The 25,620-nt window shown below is 41.1% G+C and overlaps 1 protein-coding gene across 3 annotated transcripts in view; it reads left to right on the forward strand.

Annotated features, from left to right (window-relative positions):
* The window catches only part of LOC108231789 (kelch-like protein 29), a 267,051-nt gene that overhangs the window by 118,465 nt on the left and 122,966 nt on the right, over positions 1-25,620 (forward strand). For 2 of the 3 annotated variants that reach the window (XM_017409072.3, XM_017409073.3), the window contains exons 4-5: positions 13,308-13,455; positions 19,865-20,389. In XM_017409072.3, coding sequence (XP_017264561.1) covers positions 13,308-13,455; positions 19,865-20,389 — 673 coding nt within the window. The remainder of the gene's footprint in view (positions 1-13,307; positions 13,456-19,864; positions 20,390-25,620) is intronic. The other variant, XM_017409074.3, reaches the window with a different exon arrangement.

The following is a 25,620-nucleotide window of genomic DNA, read 5'->3' on the forward strand; positions in this document are numbered from 1 at the left end:
CTGTTGTTCCGAAACGAGCAGCTTCTCCAAGATTTTAACCTTTTCCATATTCTGAGTCCAGAAATTGCATTTAGTCCAGAGGCCATTGTCTTTGATGATGGAATATCAGCCAGTTCAGAGTAGTTTGCAATTTCGCTCCTGTTTACAGTCTGAGTGCTGGTTGATGTCTCCATGTTGTTTTTCTGAATATTTATGTTCACTTAACAAGTTAAAGGGTGGCTCGTGTTTTTTTGTTTGTTTGTTTGTTTGTTGTTGTTTTTTTTAACTAAAAAATGTGTTTTGGCATTAAACAACACAACATGGAGACATCAAGCAAGTTTGAAAAACTTTCTAATTTTACTTGTTAATTGTATCTTTCAATACAGCAGCACGGGAGATGGACCTTGAAATTACTTTTGCCATCTGTATAGAAAAGCATTAGCATTTGAAAAAGCAACAACAGGCCAAATCAGGAGAAGCTCATTCACAGACACTTGAAAGGCGTCTCCAAACAGAAACGTCCTCTGCTTAGGTGGGGGAGTGGTATAAAAATCCTCATATAATTCAAGCAAAGGTCTGTTTATCCACCTGCCGCAGCGCAGTTCATGGCTATTTCTCACTTGCTTTAGGAGACTCAGGTCTCTAATGATCCCAGCATGTCTCTTCAGTGTACGTCTTACCCCAAGCAGTGCGCTGTGTGGACTCCCCCCTGTGCTCGTAGGAGTGCAGAGCTGCTCTGACCACTTCATCTTGCGGGATAAAACCAGTCTTTCAGTTTTCTCTCAGACCTCCGGGGACGGGAGCCTAGGCTAGAGTTCCAAGCCTGAAACCTCAAAGGCTGGAACATCACTACAGGTTCCACGTGTGGCTGCTGGAGCGCTGATTTTAATTTTAGTTTTTATTTTTTTGGACTGTCCTCTGAGTCGTTTTCCTCAAGTCGCGTCGCATACAAAATCAAATCGGCATTAAGAATACGAACTGATCTTCCTGTGAAGCCGAGGTATACGATTGAACTACTGAAAGGCTGTTCGGCAAATGAAGGAGTTGCAGAAATAGCAGTGTTACTGGTATAAGTGCACTAGTAATTGCATACGTTAGTGGAGCCACAGGAGGGTTTTATTTGAAAGCAGTAATCCAGATTCTTTCAGTGCCTCACTTAATACAGTTATTTTTGGAAACCTTATTAAAAGGTGATAGGTACTTATTAGCTAAGTGACTTCTTTCAAAATCTAGGGTTTATCTGAATGGAACTAAAAGATCTTGTTACTTTCTTTTATACTGCAGCACTGCAGTAATGAATATGCGCATTTATGACATTTGCTGCATATCTGGCCATTGGTTATGTCTCAAAGTTCAGTTTAAAGTCTTAAATAAAGATATATTCATGTTTTAGGTTTGTCCAAAAAAAAAAAAAAAGAAGAAGAATGTCCTATGACCCTCTAAGACAATTTATAGGTGATTCAAATAATCAAAGCATTAATGATATTAGCATTATTGGTATTATACTGGTATTAATGTAATAAAATAGCAGTGTTCTCTAACCTGACACTAATTTGTCCACTGACTGACTGACGGACCAGTTTTAATAAACTGCACAGAATAAACAGAGCATAGTTTGTTTTAGCCAAACGTCAGATGTTAAATCACAAATGCACCCTCCAGACATCAGATATTTCTGTCATGTTCAATCATTCCTGCACAACACAGTCATTTCAGTCATTTGAAGGGGATAATATGACCCTTTCAGTTAAGTTGACATAATATTCTCACATCTTAATATCATTTTGGTCATAGTTTCGCCTGAATTGTAGTCCCAAAGCACCCCCTAAGTGGCCTTTCTCATGAGCACTTTTCTTTTTATCTTATTTTAGAGAACGGAGTAAGAAACTTGACTCCTTATCTTGGAGCTTGTGCCTTTCAACATGGTTGTCGAGACAAAAAAAAAAGCTACACTTAAGAAGCGCTGAAAGAAGCCTACAGAACCCAGCTTGACAGTTTCCACTGGTGCCACTAGTAAATCAAACTCAGTGTTGCACTTGAAGAAGTGTAGAGAAACAGTTTTATTATCAGGAACTTGTATTTCTCTTGTCTGCAGTTCAGGCACTTGGTAATGATCTGTGTCTTAGACTTGTGTTTTGGGTCGAACTTATTACAGAACTCCAGATGAAATGACTAACAGAGACTAGCTGCCGCTCGTTAATGGTGGGTTCGTCCTGCAGCAATGTTCGTTAAATATTAACTTGATAAACTCTGTTTCTCTCAGTCCATTTCTTTGTGTTCTAAGTTTTTAGGAGTACTTTTGCCTTTATAGGCTGATTTTGAACAATTATAGCTATTTGATGTTTTTGTGTTTGCTTTTGATAGTGATAGATTCGCGACAATTTGCAAATCTGAACGTCTGATTTCTGGCTGGGGAAAATACTTAAGTACTGCAGTAAGGGTTTTGTCGTGGGTTTATAATGCACTAGATAAAATACCCTTTTAGCTAATTTGTTACTGGAGTTAAGCGAACGTCAAAAACTTAGGACGATGAAGTTAAAAGCAAAGCAAGAGCAAAAAGGTTTTGACTTCTCTCTGGCCAGGTACAGAGAATGTCGCCTGTTTTGAGCTGGAAGTAAGATTTCTTTTTTTCTCAGTACTGACTCACTTCCCTACAAACATGAACCACTCTGTGAACCATGAACCTTTTTTTTTTTTTTTTTACTTATTTTCAGCTTTGGTGTTTTCTAACATGTGTAGTCTTGTGTGTACTTTTTTTTTTTCTACAAACCTCCGAATTAGCTTTTTTTCCCTCAAATCAGTTACTCAAACTTTTATTCTCTTTAGAGATTTTCACCTCTTATTGGAGTTGAAGTGGTGTGGTAATTAAAATGTTTTGGTAACATATAGATGTAGATGAGAAATCAAAGCACAGTCTTGCTTTTTGAAATATTGACAAATTACAGCCTTTTTTCCCCCTCTTCAGATGTCTCTTCACCCAGCGAAAAAATCTATGAGCTCCATCGAACTGCCTGTTTTATAAGATGTATAAAATAAAAAGCGTTGGAGAATAAATATCAAATTCTCTGTTTAAATCGTTAAAGTTGCTTTAGATTGGCAAATGCCCAACTTTGAACCAAAAATAATTTCATGACATGTTTTTATTTTTGTTTTAAATTTCATTAGTCTACATAAAGAGAAGTCCAATGAAGCTCTGCTGCTCAGCATTTAGCTGCCGTGAGTTGACTTGTGGCTTAGAAAACTGTTCCAGTTCAATTAAACCTCTGCATGCTGAGAACTGAATATCTCTCAGGGGTGACATGCTCTGCTTTCCCATCACATCCTTTTGGCAGTTAGCTGTGATATAGAAATAAGCGAGGAATAAGAGCAGAGGGGCATTTTGAGGTTATGGCGAATCGACCAGAAATCCGCAGAGGGGAGGAAACAACGTCTGTAGCTTTTTAACCTAGACGCCCAAACAAGAGCTGCAACTAACTCCGTGTAAGGAAGCTGTAGGTTGATCTTCTGCTGTTAACATCGTGGTAACGTGAGGCTTTTTCAAACACACTCTATATTCCATAGCTTAACCCAACACATCGCCTCATTTGTTCCAATAGCAACAGCAGCATTCACAGAGTTTTCAACTGTCAAGGCTAAGCCGAATCTCCGTGTTGCAAAGTCAAAGCAGTATATACTTGAGGAGGTAATGGAATTCTTTCACTCGGACAGTGTTCTGGTTTGGTCCTTGGAGCAATACTTATACAAGCACTTGTTACCGCTGCATATTTCCCTGATTTCCATCCCTGCCATACGGTCATTTCCGATTTGGGCTCTCTGCCAAAGACGTTTAAGATTTGCCTCACAGAATACATGCATTGTCCCTCTTCCGCTATTTCCTCTAATACAGCTTTGTTGGAATAAATTCAGTTTATTCTCAGCGCTAAATGGCTGCTTCCCCAGTTAATGCTCATTTATAACTTGTAAATTAACGCTAAGACACACACTGGAACACCCACAAATTATTCATTTTATCCAGAGCCAGGAGCCGCACGCTGATCTGTGGGTCTCTGATGGCGCTGCTGTGACAGGCAGTGGATATTCTGGTCCCCAAACACTCACCCCACATCAGGCTGGGTCACGGCCTGCTGGAGACCCGTGTCTCTAACTGTCCTCGCCAGTTCTGAAGCAGAGCCATGGTGTCCCTGCCGCTCTCCTCTGGGGAGGTGTTACTATGACATTAGGAAGTCTCCACAGCTCACATGTCCAACCGCTTCAAGAAGCCTCAGTGTGCTGCTCGGCCCACAGAGAGGACACATTCATGTTGCTTTGGCAGTTTGTTTTATATGCAAGAAAATGTAGGAGAAAAGAAAGGCCGAGGTATGGTTTGGAGGGCAAACGCTGCAACCTCGGCGTACTCATGGGATATTAGGCGGGCTTTCTAGCCCTGCTTTTTCACTGAAGCCTATCGGCCTCGCCTCTGCGATCACGCTTCTCTTTTCTGGATTGTGTGCGTCGAGCCAGGAGCTGTCGGAGTGTCTTAGCTGGAATTCCAGTGGAAGTCAAGTCCGTTCCCCTTCACTCGTTCAGCTCGGGGCATGAGATTATAGAGTCTGTATCCACACCCAGTCTCTGTGGTTAATCAACATCGTATACTGTGTACCCTCCTGGATGCTTGTGTTGTCGTTGTGTCTGCGTGCTTGGGGTCAGCGTTGTCCGTGTTAAACATTGAGGTTTTCTCCCAGCCCTGAGCACTGAGTCGCAAGTAAAGGCTGACATTTATTTTGTATAAACTAACACTGCCTGGTTGTGACATTTCAGTAAACAGCTCTATTTCTTAGGGAAAGTGTCATTCACTGTAATAGTAACAAGTTTTGCAATAATGTAAAAAAAATAATAATACCAATAATAATCAGCCGAAAATAAAAACAATCTTTTGGTAATGTTTTAAATTTACTTTAACTGTATAGTTTCTACAAAGCACATAACCATTTATGTTCTCTTTATGGACTATATTGGTGGAAAAATGCAAGATAATGGTTTATTTCTCTAAAGTAGTTTACAGTCTTTTTATTTAGCAAATAGAATTTTTTTATGTCCGTTTATTTATAGTGATCGTTTCCATCCAAAACACAATCAATTTTTTTTTTAAATAAGTGGGGAAAAAAATTACATCTGTCTCTTTATTTTAAGCAGCTTGACGCTAAATACACACTTGTGTCATCTATGGCACCTCGATGTTCAGCACGTTGGTGCGCCAGTTTATTCCTAAGATGGCTGCCAAACATGGCGCAGTAGACTCTTTGTTTACTCGCGAGGATCTCTGCTTTGCTCCGATCTAACAGATTGGACACAGCTGCTCCGAGGTCTGGCTCCATGCATTCCCTGCCATTATGACAGAACTCCAGAACAAATCCACTCCACATTTAGGTGTCAGCGCGCTGTCATGGACAGGAGATACCTTTATACAGTAAGTGAATAATCTCCGAATGAAAAAGAGTGGTGCGCTTTTGTGCGCTGCCTAATGCTCCTGGTCAGTTTTTTGGACCACACTCGGCTTGGAGCGTTTGGATGGAACGCAGAAAAAGGAGCATTTTCTGTTTCGTCTACATTTTAGAAAAGCTTTAAATGATCTGTCAGAAGCAATGATACAAGGCATCGTGATGGATGGGTTTGTCTTACTCTGGTTCTCAATCTTTCACTCCTTCCAGTGCTGCCGTTCTTTCTGTTTCTTTTCCCCGAGGAAAGCCATTATTTCCCTCAGCCTCCACATTTTAACCAAAATTACTGTGTCTGTCCATGCCTGGTCAAAGAGAAGAAAATGTCATTCTGGAAGAGGAGAAATTTCATTTTCTCGCCTGCACATAGTTTAAAAAAAAAAAGAAAAAAAATATTATGGTTATTTTTGTTCGTGTTGTGGAATTACAGTGTGATATTATTTTACTGTTGCACGCAATATGGGAAGGCACGGCAGTGACTGCTGTAAATGAAATTTCTTTGTGATTAAATTTGTGTATAGGCATCTCCCGGGTGATAGCCAGCTGATTGCTGAGGTTTACCTTCTCGGATGCATTTAAATTAAATCGTAATTGCAGCTCCGTGTTGGACCACCAACAGTCTCGGAACATCCTTGTTCTATTCATCAGGAAAAAAAAGAAATAAATGGGTAAGGCTAAACTAATCAGAAAAACAGCTGCACACCAACAAGCCGATTTCTATAGAAGCTGAGATACTGTATGTCACACAACGGTAAGCCTCCTGCCCAGTCACAGCTTGTTGTTTTGTTCTTTTTAACTTAGTCCCTGACAATAAAAATTTGATTCAGAGTTTAAATAATATGGGCTAATCAGGCCAGTTTCAGTGGTTTAAAAATCAGAGCAGGAATAAAGCGAATTTATGAAGCCATTTTGTTGCCTATAAAAACTTGTTTAATATTGATACACATTAAAATCAAAAGCCTCATACCTTGAGCCAATAACTGAACTGCACTCAGTCTTAAATGGGCTACAGTTTGTGAATGAAATGAAAAATGAATGTAGCTTTCCTTGAAGGAATTCAAATTGCCCACCGCCGTGCGTGCCAACATTTTAAACAAAGATCTTGCACAATCTGTTCAGATTATGTGCTGAGCGAGTCTTTGAGCTACTAATTCACCACGTTTGGGCTCAATTTCTGTAAAATTGACTGAGTTATAACCACTTTTTGTATCTGCTAAGGTTGATTAGCTCAGGTTGACTCCAAAAGTTAATCAGTTGTAGACGTACATGCAGTGATTACTGTCTGAGACGCATGTTAAAATCTGTCCTGCAGTTTAGAAGATATTTTGCTAACACGCAACAAAGCAACCACAATCGCAGGCAATAAACACGATTGCCTTCCATTTGTGGCGGCAGGTAATAAATAAGAGGCTCTGAAAGATGAGGCTTGCTATTTTTACTGGTAAATACAGCATTATTCCTTTCAAAGTTAGCAAATATTCCCATCAGCTTCTTTTAGGGTCTGCTGGGGCTGTACTGAAAGCACAAAAGCAACAACACTGTTCTGAGGTGCGACCGATAATGAGTATTTTTAAAAATGACAAAAATTGGTTAAATTAGTTGGGCGACTGATCAATCGATTAGAGAATAATCACCAACCACTGATCAGAAATCTGCACAGTGCTTTCTCAAAATTATAATAAAGATATTTGACAAGGTTAGCTTTTCAGTGTAGCGTTGTTACAGACCCTCCCTGTGTATTTATTGCAGAGGCAGTCTGTATTTAAGATCTCTTGTTATTCTCTGAATACACCTGATTGTTTTATTACCTAATAACAGTAAGCTGATTTGATCAGTTAGGGCTGTAATGTTGTTTACTCCAGCAGGATGTGAGTGTTGCAGACATTCGTCTCACTGTACAGTCCTCTCTTTTTGTTTCTCACTAAACCCAGCACAAAAACAAATCTCAGAGGAAGCTGAAACCTTTTATTACCACAACTGGGGGCACTGCATAGGTTCAGGTTTAAGTACACATGTTTGTGTCATAAGCACAGTAGGATCTGAAACCATCATTATGGGCCGAGTGTCCATAGTGGCAGCTTTCTGCAGAAGCTGGACGCCCTGCTCTGTGTTTTCATAGGTTTGAACCGGTTCAATAACTCAGACAGATGAGGACTGGCTCAAACAAAGAGCAAAGGCAAACACAATGCCACGAGCGCACGCTTTCTGTTTATTTGGATGTGGATCACCCAAAGCAATCAAAGCCCAGAGTCCTGGATCACAACAAGCCCCCCCCTCATATATATACTTGCAGCAGATGGTAGCCTGTGGCAAAAAAAGCTCTGGTAGGAACAATAATAATGCCTGCTTCTGCAGGACGGTATAGTAGAACACGGTGACAGATGTCAGTGTTTGCTGTGTCCGAGAAAATATCCGATATGCCAACCAGAATTAGGCTGCTGCCTGGTTGTCGTCGGAGGAGGACGACGTATGCAGCCCTGATTCGTCTGGATTTTATCATCCTGCTTTCAGTGTACGACCCTGACATGTGGACAAGAGTCCGAGGTTTGAGAAAGGGAGGGAAATGATGCTAGCTCTGCTGTTTGTGCATGTGTCCAGATAAATGTTGAAACGTAGGAGTCAGATTGTGTAGTCGGAAAAAAAAATAAAAATCTTGTATAAATCATAAATAAGAGATTGAAAGAGAATAAAACCCATAGCAAAGACATGCAATCTGAAATAAAACTTGCGATAACTTAAACTTTTTTCTACGTAAAACTTTGTTTGCAATTCCCCTTTAATTTATTTATTTCTGACCAGACCCCCCCCCCCCACACACACACACACACACACACACACACACACTGGCTTTGCAGTTATGCTCCCATTTGTGTTTGGATTTCGTTTACAAAACTTGCCGGCTTGCTTAAAAAGTGGTTCCCCATTGGCCGGTGATTTTTAACGTGACCGCTTTAATCGATACACGTGATTGGTTCTTGGCTAGATTGTTTGCACATGTGTGGTCTGTTTGTGTTTGTGTTTGCTGATGTGATGGACTGAGTGGGCACAGAGAGACGTGTGTGGTTGGTAGGAAAATCAAACCTGGCATTTGAGGAACAATTTCTTCTTCAGAAAGTTGACATGTTGGCTGGTGATGTTGTATATTAGCCGTGTGTGTGCATGCGTTTGTTTATTGGCGACATATCTCATGAAACAGTGGAAGGATTTTAATGAAACACAATGAATGTACATCTACAAGCGGTGGGCGATATGCATTTTTTTTCAAGGCATACTAGTTTCCAATTTATTTTCAAGGTTCTTGCTGATCTTAGTGTTAATGTCAACATGTTCTATGACCCTTTGAAGCACTCCTATTAGAATAAGGTTAGTGGCTAAGGTGGAATTTGGCTTTGTGCTACAAAAAAATTTAACAAACATTTAGGGTGATGGAAAAGTCCTTTCGGAGCAAATATGACATGAACAGTCATTTAATGGCTGCAGAAATGGCTCCGCTGAACAATGAGCTGTCATGGTTGATGGTGAGGCAAAGCTTTTAAAACCTGCTACCACGAGAGGCTGGTGTCAGAGCAGCAAACAAAGAGTCAGGCAGTTCAAACATCAAGGCTGGCAGCCTAACCAGAAAACTAATGAAGCCCAGAGTACAGGTGGGATTAGTGGGAAGGAAGCAGAGGGGGCTGTAAAAAGGAAAACAAAAAAAAAAGTAAAAGAGACAAATTGCATCCTTTTGCAGTTGATATTTGGTATTAAAATCTTAAGTCTGAGGTGATTTCTTTCAGCTCTGATTAAATTAACTTTCATTATTCCAGTTTCAGGTGACGTGGGGTTAATTTGTGTTTAATCTGACATCATGCTTCCAGGTTTCGGTTAACAATAAAAACAACTATTTTAATCAGTAGACCAACAGGTTAAAGTTGTAGTTCGTAACATTCAGGAAAACTTGTTAGTAGAATTTTAATAAAATAATTAATTGTGTTTCCCTTTGTACAGAATTGCTCTAAAGTCTGAATTGTTGTGCATTGTTTTACGTTAAAACAAACAATTTTTTATGCAAATATGGCATGTTTCTTTCAGTGCAGTAAAATCTCAATAGAGATGAAACAACTTAATTACTTTTCATGCTTTTAGTTTCGTTGCTGAAATTTAGTTTAGCTGTATGCAGTTTGTAGTTTGAGCCACTAGATGTCACTTCATCCCATGCACAGGACCTTTTTAAAAATGAAAAAAAAAAAACTAAATTCTTTCATATTATGTTTGAAATTTGAAATATTCAATTTATTGATTAGTCATTCCCCAAAAAGGTGATTAACTGACTTGTTTTATACAACACTAAAAATAAAAATGTGAAATATTTCAATCATAGCCAAAGTATTTTTAGATTTAGGTTTTTTTTTTTTTTTTTTTTTTTTTTTTTTTTTAACAAGACAGCAGTTGTAGAGACGTTTTCTTTAGATTTGCAAATCCGTTCCAAGCGCTTCATGCATCACGAAACAAATTTAACTAGTATCACGGAGAAAATCTTCACCTAAATTATAAAGTATTTTTTTAATTGGAGAACAACTCCCAAGTCCTTGTGCACATTTTTTTATTTTTATTAGCAGATTCAAAGTTTAAGGTTGTGCGTAGTTGCTTACAAAGCACTCTGAATTTGCCCCACTCTGCCCGTTTGGTTCATATGCATGGAGGTTGCACAGAACACAAACCGTCCCCAGTCAGCATGACAACAAACACAGAATGGCTTGGCTCGACTCAAAAATTATTTATCTGGCTCGCCTCCTCCTCTCCTGCATGGTTTTTGTCAAGTCAGAGGAAACCATCTGCTGCCCGGTGATAATGGGTGGCCAGGGAGAGGAGGACGGGGACTGAAAATAGGGGAAAGGAAATAAAATTGAGAGAAAATGGCAGCTACTGTCCCAGAACCTACAGCACCTTCCTGGCTGCCTGCAAGCAAGTCTGCCATCTTAATAAAAAACCTTTGCCTGATATCTGCTGGCTGGGTGTATTTTTACCAGGTGTGTGTGTGTGTATGCACCCCTGCATTTCAAGTGTGTGTTTGCCTGTGTCTGTATTCTCTATCTAACCTTGATCATTTCCAAGTCAGGATTGTTCCTAAGCCAAGCTGATATGCTGTCAGTGTGATGGCGCTGACTGAAACCCTTTTCTTTCCCTTCTCTCTTTTACATGGCGCATGAGATCACTTACAGATGGACTGCCTTTCATCATAATAGATCTTTTTTTTTTTCCCAGAAAAATAGGTGGGAGTATAAATGCGGAGCTTGAGGAGAAGCGCGTGTGCTTTGAGTTAATGAGAAGTTGCCTGCTCGGAGATAAAAGTAAGGCATACATTGAGTGAAATATGTCAAGGAAACGCGAGGCAGAGGAGTTAAAAAAAACAACCATTTAATAAAACAAATAGTGGTCTGGAGAAAGCAACTCCTCGCTCGGAAATGGTCTCCTCGAGTCTCGAGGTCTGTCAGGTGCAATTGTGCGCTTTGGGCATTCTCTGAGTGAACCATTTTGGTTATTTCTCTTGTCTTTAGTTGACAGGTTGAGCTGAACAAAAAGACCTGACAGTCTGTCTCTACCTAAACCCAGCGTCATGCTCCCTCTCCATCACTCTGTTTTCAGCTTTGCCTTGACATGTTTCCTTTAGCTGCAGCTTTTTTTTTCTCCTCTCTTTTTCTTTTGCCCCCAGCGCTTACAAACTGTCAGATAACTTTGAGTATAGATATATCAAGTAAGTGACACTCATTGAACTTGTCTGCTTTTATGAATTTGTTCATTAGACAGCAGATGTTGCGCCACATCAATACCATGTAATATCTTTAAGTGCTGAAGGCCCCTGTAAAGCTGTGATAAATCTGTCTTCAAGCTGGGAAGGAATTTTCCTTTCCCCCCCCTCCCCAGAAACAGGATTGACTCAATGTGTGAGGCTTCATGGTAATTCACTGCAAACCGAATTGTCCGGACTGCAGTTTTGCCGCTGTGCGGGCAGTCTGGCGGGCTTTGCCGACGCAGCTGTTGGAATGCGTAATGGAGTGCTCGATGATGCGGACGCCGGGTCGAGGAGCGGTGGGGTGTGTGGTGTGGGGGATAATGGAATTGAAGGATGGAGGGATCAGGCGTGAGGACGCAGGCGGGGCCTGGTGACCAGGTCTTTTCTATTAACTCGGGGGGCTAGCTGGGGCGAGCAGGGGAATAGGGCTCGGATCTGCCCGGTTGTTAGACTCAAGCATCCAAACTTCAGATGGCGAGAGAGACGGATATTGCTCAGGGGTCCAGTGGTGAAAGACCCCTGTGTTTTCATCAACCCACTCTGGCCTGATAGCATTTCTTACTCTCCTCCGATAGTGAAAACAATGTGTCAAGAAAAGAAACTTTTAGTTTTGTGAAGATGCAATGGATGCACACGCCTTGTAACAAAGCGTGTCATTCTTTTAAATAACTTTTTCATTTTCTTTTTCATATTGTCTTGAGCCGGTATGACTTTCTGATTGTATAATTTTGAGCCAAAATACCTGTTTCATAATATTACAGTAATAAAGCAAAAGTTAAAGCAAAAATATACCACATAACCTATTTTCTTATACTATGGTCCTAGTAACACCGGTGGTACTCAGGTTCTCTTTAATGCTGCTTAAAAGAAATTTGATTTCAGCAAGTTAATTACCAAGTTAATTAATCATCATAAATTGTGATGTTAAAAAAGATACCTAAAAAGATGAGATGTTCAAGCAATAGTTAACTGATGCTACTTCAGCAGAAAAGTCTCGACAGGACCTGCCAGCAACAAAGGGTTAAAAAAACATGAAGAAAGTTGGTCTTAAATTTGTATGCACTAGCTGTGGGGCAGAAGAAGAGCCAAAGAGCTTCTGTCTCTACTATTCTCGGCAATGAATACATGGAACCAGCATATCAAACTGCACCTTCAACCAGGGCTAGGGTTAGCAGTTTGACCAGCAGCTTGTACGACAGTATTTTGTCTCTCATAATGCTGGTACTTGGAGAGCTTAGTATTTACTAAGGTAGTACTAATTTTAAAGTTTCAGAGCCACTGATCAAATTACTTTTATTTCAAAATCACTTTTCTACTACCATTGTTGCTAAAACAGTCTCACTTATTGCTACAGTATTATCATAACAGCTTTTTACAGCTATATAGTGTTTTTATAGATGTTATAGAATTGTAGCTGTAATGTTTATCATTTTTAATTAGGTTTTGATGCACGAACACGTGGGTTAACACTGGAACCTGTTTGGTGAACTCTCAGCAACCCATAGTGCACTATATAAGGCTAGAGAGAGCCCCACACTGTTTCTGGCATCTAATTAAAAGGGGTTTAGACCACAGGAATGGTACGAACGACAGAAACCTTTTGTGCTTTTAAGTCTGTGGTGCATTGTGAGAAGTCTAAATTTACCTCGTCTTATTTGTCTCCTGTTATCAGACTTGGAATGTACAAATTCCCCAGAGAAAAAAGAAAAAAAAAATCAACTCCAATGTAGTCCACAAGTGAAAGTCAATGTTTATTAACAGGAATGAAGTACTGCTTTCTGTTGAGACTCTTGAGGCGACAAACAGGACTTTTTCCGCTTGTTCCCATTATACATGGGCTATAATCACTCACTCAAAGCTAATTATACACCGTACTCCGTCATCACGGCTCACTTCTTGACCTCAAATAACCTCTCAGATGGCTGTGACTTGGTTCAAAAATCAGCCTTAAAATATATTCTATTTGCAGCACATTTGTTGATTTGAATTTAGTTTCGAAGTGCATTTCTTGAGCCATCTTCAGATCTAGTTCTGACCTTCTACTAATCCGCGGGGTTGCTTCTGGCTTTTCTGTGCTGCAGGTTTCCGGCTTGTCTCCCGGGGACAACCAGACCCCGGGACTGCTGTTGGCTCCGGGAGTCAGGTGGGGACAGACGCCCATCAACCAGCTCACACCCTGGGATACAGATGAGCCCCCTGCCAAGCAACACAGAGATGGCGAACCCACAGGTAATGAATCACTCTCTCTCTCTCACACATACACACACACACACATACACAGACAGGCCCTTTTCACACATCTCCTGCTTCTTGCTGACATGAGTTTACAGGGTTTTACATCATCAGTATGCACGAACGTAGCAGATGTATGCATCTGTGTGGACCTCTCACTTATGTGCTGCGCCTCACACAGCTCAGGCCAGCTACACTAACACCTAATGCTAATGAGGCATCTTCACTGCTTTGCCCTGCATAAACTACATGCTTACCTCCCAGATATGCATATTTTATGAGCAGGATCCTGCAAAATATGCATCCATAAATTACATCATTATATAAACCATGCAAATAATTACAGCCCTGACATGACTTGAAGGAATGCATATCGCCCGCCACCTTTCATGCCAGAGTTTTAAACTAAGATTATAATATGATGACAAACAGTGTTGTTATAGCAATCACATGTGATATTGCAAGATCTCTTGTGAACCGTTAGAGCTTGAAGTGCAGCATGTGTAGAGGATGACTCTAAGCTACTACCACACCACATTTTAGCTCAATATCTGTAAAACTGATTGGGTTATAGCAATTTTTGTGCTGGCTGAGGTTGCTTAGTTGTGGAAGTTACCTTTTATTGGGCTGACTCCAAAAGTTATTCAGTTGTAGATGTACATCCAGTAGTTACGTTCTGAGAATTTCATAAAAATGTATCCAATGATTCGTGTGATATTTTGCTAACAGATAAACAGGGTTGACCTCAACAGTTTATGGCAATGTTTTAGACAAGAAGTTCAAGCAATCACGTAGTGCTCGGAGTATAAGATGGGTTTTACTCCCAGCTACTACCACACCAATTTTTATCTCAATATCTGCAATATTGATCAAGTTATGGACAATTCTGTGTTTGGTAAGGTTGCTTAGCTGTGGCGGCCATCTTGAATTGGGTTGATTCGAGATGTTAATCAGTTGTAGATGTGGATCCAATGATTACCACCTCAGAAGTTCATTAAAATCCATCCGGTGGTTAATTAGATATTTTTGCTAACAGTCAAACGAGAAAAACTATTATTTCCCTTCTTTTGTTTTTGTTTTTTTTGGTAGCAGGCAATAAATATCAGTTTTGTGTCAGGAAACGAGGGCTAAAACACCACCGTCACTTTGCTTCTTGATCATCTTTGTGAATGTCATTAACTGATTTAGTCTCAGTTAAATCTGTATGAGGAAAGAAAAAAAAAATCCTCCACATGATCTCCTGCACGTCTAATTTAGATGTCGACCCGATTCTTTTCATGCCTTTGTAAGAACCTGTTCAGAGCGGTGGTGCCACTGCTGCGCGGTGCACAGACCTGACATTAACGACTTAAGCCAATATTGAAGTTTTTTTTTTTAACTTGTACTGTAATGAACTTGCGCAGAATGACTATGCCCTAAAGCTGTTCATTTTCCTCCTTTTTGCTCTGCCGGCCTCTGCCTCCTGCTCATCACAAATGTGTCTCATTTAAGAAGAATACTGGCACTGGAGCTGAATTTCTGGCTCGCTAAATCTCCATCGCAGACGGCTGTTAATCAAAGTGTCGTGTTAAAGCCCTAGTTTCAGCCTCTGCTCCCTCCCCGCTCCTGCACACCTTGTCTATAAGTAGAATATGGCACGTGTAAACGGCTTGACGGACTAATTAATAAACAGTGCGAGTTACTCCAGAAACGTTGCTTTAGCAGAAACCGTTCAAGGTGCTGTAACAACGCCGGGACGGTGTGCCAAATGGAGGAGACTGGCTCCGTGGCGAGCCCCGCTCCTCTCCGGCACAGCAGCCCCCCCCCCCCNCCACACACACACACACACGGTACAGTGAGATGTCACCCACCCAGCTTTGCTGTCACATATGACACTCAAATCCAAGCATAGTGTTGCATAGTGATTTGTGCTATTCCAAACTGTGACTGGCGTTTGCAGCAAAGCCAGCTCCTCTCCACACTTCACTGAACTGTTTTTTTTTCTTTTTTTTTTTTTTTTTTGCCAGAAAGTTCCCTGCCAACTGTGCCAGAATTAATCAACAGTTTCTTTTATAAGAAACTTTTATTCTTGTTTTTCTTCTTTAAAAAAGGAAAAAAAAAAGTTTGGTTTTCACAAAGAAGTTTCTTTTTGCCGGAGTGTTTTTGTTAGTTTCGAGTGGTGTAACATCTGGAGTAAATACATAAAATATAAAGATGAATGTTTTATACCGAAGTGCAGGACAGTTTCAAAGAATCAACGTTTTAATTAATGCAGTTTGGTTGTCATTCAGCTTTGGAGGAAAGGCCTGTAAATGTTGGCCATTACTTTGTTCGTTTTGTTTCAATTTAATTTTTTTGACAAAGTTCTGGAGAGCTTGAATGCACTGTAGTCACATCAGATTGTAATACAGACTGGAATTTAGACGAAGATAATCTTTTGTTATAAAACGACAGGCTTTAGCAGTTTTGCTGAAACCTCAAAAATAACCTCATGTGCAATCTTATGCAATACTATAGGATGTTATACTTATAGTAAGTGCTGTGAATGACTCTCAGCTACTACCACATCGAATTTTAGCTTAATATCTGTTGGACTGACAAAATTACAGCCATTTTTGTGTTTACTAATGTTGATTAACAGTAGCAGCCATTTTAAATTGACTTGACACCAAAACTTAATCACTTATAGATGTGCGTCCAGTGATTACTTTCTACAAGTTTCAAAAAAATTTGTTCTGTGGTTCATGAGATATTTTGCTAACAGACAAACCTCACTCCAAATAGTTAATGGCAAAATTTTAAACAAAGATCTTGCAGTATTTGTTAGCATTCAGATTATATGTCGGGAATGCTGCTCAGCTACTACCACACCAAACTTTAGGTCCTTTTCTGTGAAACTGACTGAGTTATAGCCTTTTTTGTGTTTCTTACAGGCAGTTATCTGTGGCAGCCATCTTGAATCGTGCTGACTCCAAAATCTAATTAGTTGCAGATGTACATCCAGTAATCACTTTCTGCCGGTTTCATTAGAATTTGTCCAATAGTTCATGAGATATTTTGCTAACAGACAGGCACAAACACAGACGGAAGCAAAAACATTATTATCTGTCTTTGCTTTTTGGCGCCAGCTATTAAAAATCAATTTGATTAGAGTATTTATAAAAAAGAAAGCAAATTTTTAGTGCCGATTAGCTCAATAGCTTGCTTTTGATCTTTTGTGTGTCTCTCTGTGTCTTTATCCCTCATCCACTCTCCGTCCGACTCTTCCTACATTATTATACCAGCAGGGCTAGAACCATAAATAATGCGGACTTCCTTTTTTTTTCGGCTCTTTGCATGCTGTGATTTAGCCTTTGGCCCTTTAGCAGAGTGCTCGGCTATTTTCGGAGCTTGGACCCTGGCGGGAGGATTCTGAGATGGAGTAGGAGTGAAGGAGGGAGGCAGTATCCAGGTCCGATCCAGCGAGCATGCCCTCAGCAGCTTTCGCCTCAGGGTGGAGAAGAGGCTGTCTCAGAGTGTCTACGTAAACATAGACTCCTGCACCAGCGAAGCCAAATTCTGCATGAAGCAGAACCACAACAATTTTTTTGCTCATGTAGGGGAATAAAGCTTATAAATTGATCTGAGTTGTTTGCAGATCTTTGCAATCTTTCAGATATTATTTCTTGTTTTGGTATATATATATATATATATATATATATATATATACGTGTGTGTGTGTGTGTGTGTTGACTCTTAAGCTAAAAACAACAGACTGAAGTGAAGCTGCTCACTGAGGGTAGTGGTGTGGAAAGAACCAGACTCTAGTTGGAGTCTGTCTTCGGCTGATTTTATAAAAGTCCTCCACCATCAGGCTGAAAAACAGCTCTCTGCCCTTGTTTGCAACTGTGTCCACAGCTTTCCGACATACACAAACGAGCTTATAGTGTAGACATCTGTTCGCCTCCGGAAATGACCCGTGTTTCATTTCACAATGAATCAATCAGGAGGGCCCATCTGAAGTCTTTTAACTGTGTTTAGTTGTCGTCTTTTTGGCGATTAAAAGAATCGAAATGATACAGAAATCTTAAACGTTTGTCCCATTATGGAGAAAAATAAAAATATTAAGAAAAATCAGTTTTGCAGAAAGTGAACTAAATTTGACATATTTATTTAAATAATGTAAAGGTTTAAGTTGTTAAAAATGGAAAAGATGCACCAATTCCAATTCCGATTTATGATTTTTGTATTGTTTTGACTTGTTAATTCAGACTTTTCTCTAACAACATTGTACTTCACTTCAAGTTCATGTCCTCTAACCAGAGGCCCGGGAGCTTGAGGGGTCTCTTCAGTACCTCAGCTGTTCTTAGGACTGCGCTCTTCTAGACAGAGATCTCTGAGGTTGTTCCTGGGATCTGTTGGAGCCACTCTTCCAGTTTGGGGGTCACAGCACCGAGTGCTCTGATGACCACTGGCACCACTGAGGCCTTGACTTTCCACAACTTATCTATTTCCTCTTTCAGCCCTTGGTATTTTCAGTCTTCTCCTGATGTTACAGTCTCTTGGGATTGCTACATCTGTCTCCACTGCCTCCCTGTGTGGTTTATCGACCACCACAGCCCTGCCTGTGTGCTGTCTTTCAGTCCAGTGCTTCTTAACCACTGGTAGGATTTGTTATCTCTCCATGATGGTTCCTCTTGTTCCTCCACATCAGGTTTCTGCTGTCTGAGATTTTCATTCAGCAAATCTTCAGTCTCAGATCGGCTGCCTTTGTATTCATTTCCTCAGGGCTTTTTAATGGGGCTTGGTACCTAAACCTGGATGTTGGGTGTCGAAGTGTCCGTAGTTCCCAAACCCTTCCTCTAGGATGAGGGTTTGAACCCTGAACCCTTGATCTTCTGTACTAACTCACTATAACATATTTATAGTTAAAAACAACAACAAAAAAAAACCTACTTCTACAGTTTCTCCAAAACAGCTCTCATTTACCGCGCTTTCCTCAGATGTTAGCACATCTAACAGTACTCGTAAGTATTTGTACATTTCAGGTTACAGCTCGATAAAAATAACAGTGACTGTATAAAATCTGGTCGCAAATCATAGCTCTCATAATGTAAGCTGTACCTAAAGACGTCACCAGTTTAGGTGGCAGATGATGCTTTAATTGGGAAACAAAAGCCTGAGCAGTAAAATGAGCTGCACGCATTCCTCTTCAGAAGAAAAATCTCATGTATCCTTTTAGCAGCCTCTTTCTCGTCCACTGCCATGACAGGTGGGCAATCATGTATTGCATTTGTGTGAGTCTGTCTGTTAGGAAAATATTCCATGAACCAGTGGACGGATTTAAATGAAACCTTCAGAAACTGACCAGTGGTTGTACATCTACAACTGGTTAACTAAATTGGAGTCAACCCAATACAAGATGGCAAAATTAGCCATAGCAAATGCAGAAGTGGCTCAGTTTTACAGATACTGAGCTAAAATTTGATGTCTTAGTAGCTCAGAGTCATCCTAAACACGCACTAACAGATCGCTTGTGATCTTTGTTTAAAATGTTAGCATGCAAGGCAGCGAGTGATGTGCATTCCACCAAGGAATAAAAGTGCTAATTAGAAACTTGCAGAATGATTTTACTTACGTGGACAGACTTCTTCTTGTCAACAAATTTCAGGCTGGCTCCTAGTGCATTTTATGGGATTTTTGCTGCTTATCTTGAATATTATGTTGTTGTTTCTTCCATCTTAAACACATAAATAGCTGCTCTACTTGTATTTGTAAAGTTTCAAGGTTACTGAAGCCTTTGCTTGGCAGAACCCCCACCCTCAGATATTTCTTTAAAAAGAAAAAAAAGTCAACTTTTATGAAATGAAAAAAAAAAAAACTTTATGCATGGGGGACAAATAGTTCAAAAAATTAAAGCTACACCTAATCTCACAGAAAACACAGTCTTGTGTGTAAATGGGGAGAAAAGAAAATCAGCAAATTGAATTCTGAATTACTACATTCCAACAGCCACATTTTCACCTAAAAACAAACATTTTAACACAAACACAACACAAAAAAAACCCTGAGAATTCAGTAAGATGCACTACGGATACGTTAAATGACATTTTCTACATTACTGCCATAGAAATGGCTTATGTCTTTTCTCGTAAAAAAAATCTGACTCTGCGTGTTTATATGAAATAAAGCATAATTGAATTTTAAATGTGCTAATGTGAAAATAGGACCTGCATTTTCTCTTCATTATAGGAAATTTAATTTAACTGATTTAATAATTCTTCTTTCAATGAAGTTGATTGCTTAGACTAAAGGGGCATTCTACTCCAAAATAAATTGATATTTCATTGGAAATTAAGTCAAAGATTTGGAATACAGGTTAAATTGAATACATTTGTTAAAAGAATAGAATTATTATTTTTATATATTATTTCTGCTTGGTCTTTAGGACCCACCTGGGCCGCGCCGGTCGCAGCGGTCAGCCAGCCGAGTCTCCTGCCCCACACCTACACCCTCCCTCAACCTCCATCGTTCAACCACAGCGTCACCGCTCAGTCGCCCATCATAGGGGTGACCCCATCCATCCAGGCGCCGATGGCCACGCAGCATCCCCTCATGACCACCCACTTCCAGCTCACGTCGCAGTCCACCCAGCAGCCGCCCTCCATGGTGCTGAGCCTGCCCAGCCAGCCGCCCTACGTGACGGCCCAGCCGACGGTTCCGCCCTCCGCCCTCACTGCCCAGGCCAACCAGGTGATCCATCCGAATCCTCACAGCATCATGGGCAACGGCCACCTGACCTCTCACTCCAGCCTCCTCCAGCCCCCCACCCTGCCCCTCACCAATGGACAGGCAGCGTCGGTGCATGCCCAGCCTACAGCTGCAGACAATCAGGACAGTCCCAACGGGTTGCAAATGCTGCGGACAGTCGGGAGTGGGAAGTACGAGTTCAGTGACCCGGGACACCCCAAAGGTAAGCAAACTGTCTCAACTGGTGCATTCTGCAAAGGAAAGATGTCCTTTTTTTGTTTTGTTTTGTTTTGTTTTTGTTTCTCTGTGTCTTTTATTTTTTGAAAAATCACTCTATACTGCATGCTTTTCAAGGCCAAATCAAAGCAGATTTGCTTGGTCCTGAGCTTGAAAGAGAATCCACGACTGAGCATTGTTTGTTAACAAATCAATGTTCTTGAAGCTTTTTGCTGCTGGTGACCTTCCCCTTATGTGGGGGCTTTGCTGGAATGAAACACGTAGACCTCTGCCCTCTGTCTTTAAACCAGAGCAATTTTGGATGCCAGCACTCATAAACAAGGCTTTAAACATCCCAGCAAGAGGTTTTTGAGATGCAGTTTGCAACCAGAAACCAATTCACCTCAAAGCTGTTCCAAGGTCACCGAGAACAGAAGTGCACCTTAAGAATAAGAGAGATGGGTGTGACTTAAAGCCAGCCATACCTCCTATGAACCACTCTTCTGATTCTAAACTTCTATACCATAGCAACATCTGTAATACTGTGCTCTGAAATTGGTTTTCACTCTGTCGGGTTAATCTTTTCACCGCACCCAGCTGCAGTGCACACAAGTCGCACTAAACGCGAGGCAGGAAGAGCTCTCAGCCCCCCTGTCCTCACATCTCCCCGAAAATCTTTTGAAGCCTTGTTGACTTGCGCCGTGTTTGTGAAGTCGCATCGCAGCTCCGTCTCACCCCTGAGTCTGCACAGCCATAAATTGTTGTTTTGCTTTAACCTTGCAGGTTTATGACGCAGGCCGCACGCTCGAGAACAGATGTTCGCAATTCCCCAACCAATTTTCACATTTAATGAAGCTTTTAATTTAGGCTCAGATTGTTTTCTTTTACCTGACTCATTTTGATCAATAAAATGGCTCCAAATGAACTTGTAGATTGGGAAGCAAAAAAAGCAATTATTTTAGTGGGGGTGATACGTCGAAATGAAACTGCACGTAGAAATGGAAGTGGAAAATTGGATTGGCTCATCTGCCTTGTCCGGTTGAATCTAAATTTCTTTACCTTCATCGTCTTTAATAGACTCTTGCGATCCATTTACACGTCAGGATGTATTCTTCTTTTAGGTCAAAGTCACATTGAGTTTGATTGGGATGACAGTACTTGTAGATTGGTTTTACAGAAATTATCCTGCTTGGTATTGGATAGACTTTTAGTCAACTTCTTTGCAGACAGAAATACTTTTCTTTTTCTTCTGTAATCACAGTAATGCCACCCAAACTGTTCTGGCCCACAGTAACTGTCCTGCTCTAATGTTCCCTCTCAGCTTTTCTGTCCTTCTGTTCAAAGCCCCGCTAGCTTTTAGAATTTTTCAATTATTCTCATTGGCTTTTAAAGACTAACATTGGCTGGCAAACCAGGGCAGAATGTGGACGTTCGTGTTTGTAGACCTAACTCATCACAGTTGATCGGGAGCCCTTATGTGTTTTAGTATTTAAGTCACAAAGTACAGCTAAAGTGTCAATTGGAGATGTTTAGGCTTTCAGGCTGAAAATGCAAGAGTTTTGGGAAGTGTGCCATAGCAATAAGGTAAATGACTGCAAAAACGTTCTTCATAATAGGCATTTTATAGTTTATTTTGAAGTAGAAGTCATAACTTTTTTTATCTTCCATAACAAGGTAGTAAGTAAGGATGGACATTTTAAGCAAAAACACTCTTCAGCTTTGCTGCTGGTACTTACTTGGTTTTTGTTTAAATATTTAACCTCCCCCCACGAGTCCACCTGTCCCATATCATCTATCGGTCACCATTTGCGTTTGGCTATTAGTTGTGGTTTTAAGCAACTGTTAGAAAGCAGAGAAAGCAGTCTTAAGGAGTGCTAATCTCAACTGCCACTTTAAGCTTTAAAGCTGCTGTCTGGTTTTTATATTTTTGCTCTAACAATGACTGTGTCCACACAGTTGGGACTTGCAGTGAAATAAAGTTTACCCACCCCAAGTCCTACAGCTAAAAAAAACAATCCTCTAATGAAACAGAGACTTCAGGTTCAGATTCTCGTGCTGCTGCTAATCCTAGCCGGGGACTTTTATATTCTTTCATTTTCACTGGTCCAATGGGTCAACACGGAAGGAGAGGCAAGTATTCTCCCAGGAAAGTTCGCCTGGAATCCTTTCAAAATAAACTACCATGGCAGAAACAGATGCTGAGACGCTCCCAAGTTGTTTTTCTTTTCTTTCTTTTTCTTTGTTTAGGAGGGGGGGGCGTGGGCAATAGGTGTTGTGTCGGAAAAAGCACCTCGACTCTGTGCTAACAGAAAACTACTGTTAGGAAACAACTTGGCGCGTCACTACAAGATGCTGGTGTTTTAGTTTTGAAAAACAAAACAATGGGGGAGGATAGTCGCATTCCTTTTTCCAATTTGCCCATTTGAACTAGACTTTAAAAATTTGAAAATCATTGCTCATCCCCAGTAGTGCCAAGGTGGAAGAACAGAAGAGCCCGAAAACTAGCAGATATAAAGTTATGAATCACTGTACCTGTTGACAAGTGAACGGCGTAAAAGGCACTCTTCTTGCCATGGAGCCGTTCTCAGTGGGTTTTAAAGATAACATAAAAGGGGCTCTTGACCAAAAATCAGTGGATTGACATTGAGGGAACGAGGATATGTTACATTACGCCAACCGGCATCTAACATCTGGTGGCTTTCAGAAGCGATCATTGGCCAGCCGCTTGGAAAACTAAACATTCCCGATGACAGAATGCCGGTAAGCACTGACGGGCCGAGATGGTTTAGTGGCTTTTTGACGGTAAAGGCCTGGATCTCAGAGGAGCGAAGAGAAGCTCCTTCTCTTTAATTCAGCCTCACAAAGGGGCCGTGTGTATCCATGTGTGCGCGCGGTTACACGCGTGCCTAACTTCCTGGGTGTGACTGAGTGGACGTTTTGTCAGACTGTCAGCCTTAAAGCCAAACGCCACGGTGACAGAAATCACACTCCACGTTTGATTTGGCTTTGCCTTCAAAGGGAGCAATTTGTCTTTGCTCCGTGTCAGTGGGCACATCGAAAAGTGCATCCTTCCTCTCTCCTTGTGTCCGTCTGTGTGTCTGTCTACTTATTTCTCTGTTTGCAGTACTTATGAAGTGTGTATATGTGAATGTAAGTGCCATATGCTGAGTGTGTGGATTCGCACAGAACTGCTGGAAGGCAGCTTTAACTTCATCACCTACTGTGATCCACCAGTCACCTGGCTGTGATCTGCCTACCTGGTTTCTCCATCCACAGCAGGGCTTTTCATAATACCTGCCTGTCATGTCTGCACAAATCAAACTCCTTCTCACTGGTTATTAATTTCCTCCCCGCCGCTCGCTCGCTCCCCCTGCCTATTTTTCGTCCTTTTGTTGTTTTGTTTTTTTTTCCCCCTCAAACACTGATTTTTATCGCCAAAAAAGGAAGAAAAAAAACCCATAATCTCCCCAAGATTCTTTGTTTAATATCTGCATCTGCCGTAGTCATAAACGATAGCATGTCTGCACAAATGTGGGAATCCAAAAATGACTGACTCTGTTGTTGTTTAAATGGACGCCTTAAAAAATAAAACAGAAAAGGAAAGAAAGAAAGGGGGCCAGTACACAGGAGGAGGTGAGATTAGAGGAGATAGAGAGGTTGAGGCTGATGAAGACAAAGAGAGGAAGATGCTGAGAGTGGAGGTGGTGTGTGTCTATTGACCGAGTCATTAAAATCGATGGTTGCACTGATGAATATCAGCCAGGGGAAGCTAGTTTCCAGCTCAGCAGGGATGAATTCGTTCACTGCAAATGTGGCTGAGCACCATTTAAAGGCAGCTCACGGCTGAAAACGAACTTTCATTTCAAATCCAGGTCTTTATTCCTGCAGATCTGTGTCTGGCACTCGTGCCAAACTGTGTTTTTTTGATAACGCTCTCCGAGCTCGACGTGAAGCGAGAGCTGAGGCTGCTGATGGTAGCTGTGTTGTGGTCGGGCCTCGTGTTAAGTGACGTGTTTCTGTAATTTTTTTCTTCTTTTTTTTTTTTCCAATCTGGTAAAAACGAGGAGCTGAAATTGAAGTTTGGGGGTCACAGGCTGATCTGTGGGGGCCACCTGCTGCACTCCTGAGCCGCAGCTCCACACCTCTTTTGTCATGTCAAACATCCTTTTAACACTTCATTCCATCTCAGTGCTCTTCTACTCCTCTCTTTTCTGTCCTACACACACACACACACACACACACACACACACACACAGGTAGAGATTCACATGCATAAACTCACACACACCTCTAGACACAAACACAATCAAGTCCACTACTGTCGACACACACACACGTAGCCGCCACCGCCTCCTCCTCTCGGCCCCAGGAAGTTCATCTTCCAGTCAGCTCACATCAACCTTCATCTGGGGACCGCGCTGCTGTGGAGCTGCTAGTGAATGCAATTAAGATGTCTTGCTGAGTTAAGATCAGAGTTTTACTTTGCCATGGCGAGATTGGCACAGGCCTCACATCCAGCGCGGAGCCCATCCTCGCTCCGCTGCGACCGCTCCGTCTCTCTTATCTGCCTTATTCATGCTTTGGCCTCTGTTAGATTTTAATTACACATTCGTGTTTGTTTACGTTTGGGCCAAGCATAATGCCACCGCCGCCTTTCTGCTCAGTTGCATATTGGCTCTCCTTATTTTCTGCAAAAGCGAGGACATTACAGATCAACAAATTAGTAAGTCTTTAGGTTTTGTGCGCTGATTCTGTTTATTTACATCATGATGCAACAATACTGTTATACATATATATATATATATACATATTTCCTTAGCGTTTCACCTCTCTAATGGTTTGTGAACTCACTGGAATTGATGAAGACATTGATTGTCTGTTTGCAGAAGCCTCAGCTACCAAGTGGACCTACAGCTTAAAGTATTAGCGATGTGTAAATATTTATTTTTTTTTAACCGCTAGAACGTACTGCTAGCGTGACAGGCCGGTTATTAAAAACCCAGCCAGTTTGTGATAGCCACACAGAGACCATTAATCATAGCCAGCACATTAATTAAACCTTCCCCTTTCCATTCTCTGCCCCTTCTCTCAGTCTCTATCTCGGCTCGACTGAAGTGCACAGCATCTTGACTGCGTTTATTTATTTATTTCATTTTAAGAAGAGCTTTGACGGAAAGGAATACAAACTAAACAGAAGATGTGTAAGGTTTCTGGGTCCCCCCCCCCACCCCCACCCCC

The sequence above is a fragment of the Kryptolebias marmoratus genome, linkage group LG19 (genome assembly GCF_001649575.2).
Source record: "Kryptolebias marmoratus isolate JLee-2015 linkage group LG19, ASM164957v2, whole genome shotgun sequence".
NCBI classification, from domain to species: Eukaryota; Metazoa; Chordata; class Actinopteri; order Cyprinodontiformes; family Rivulidae; genus Kryptolebias; species Kryptolebias marmoratus.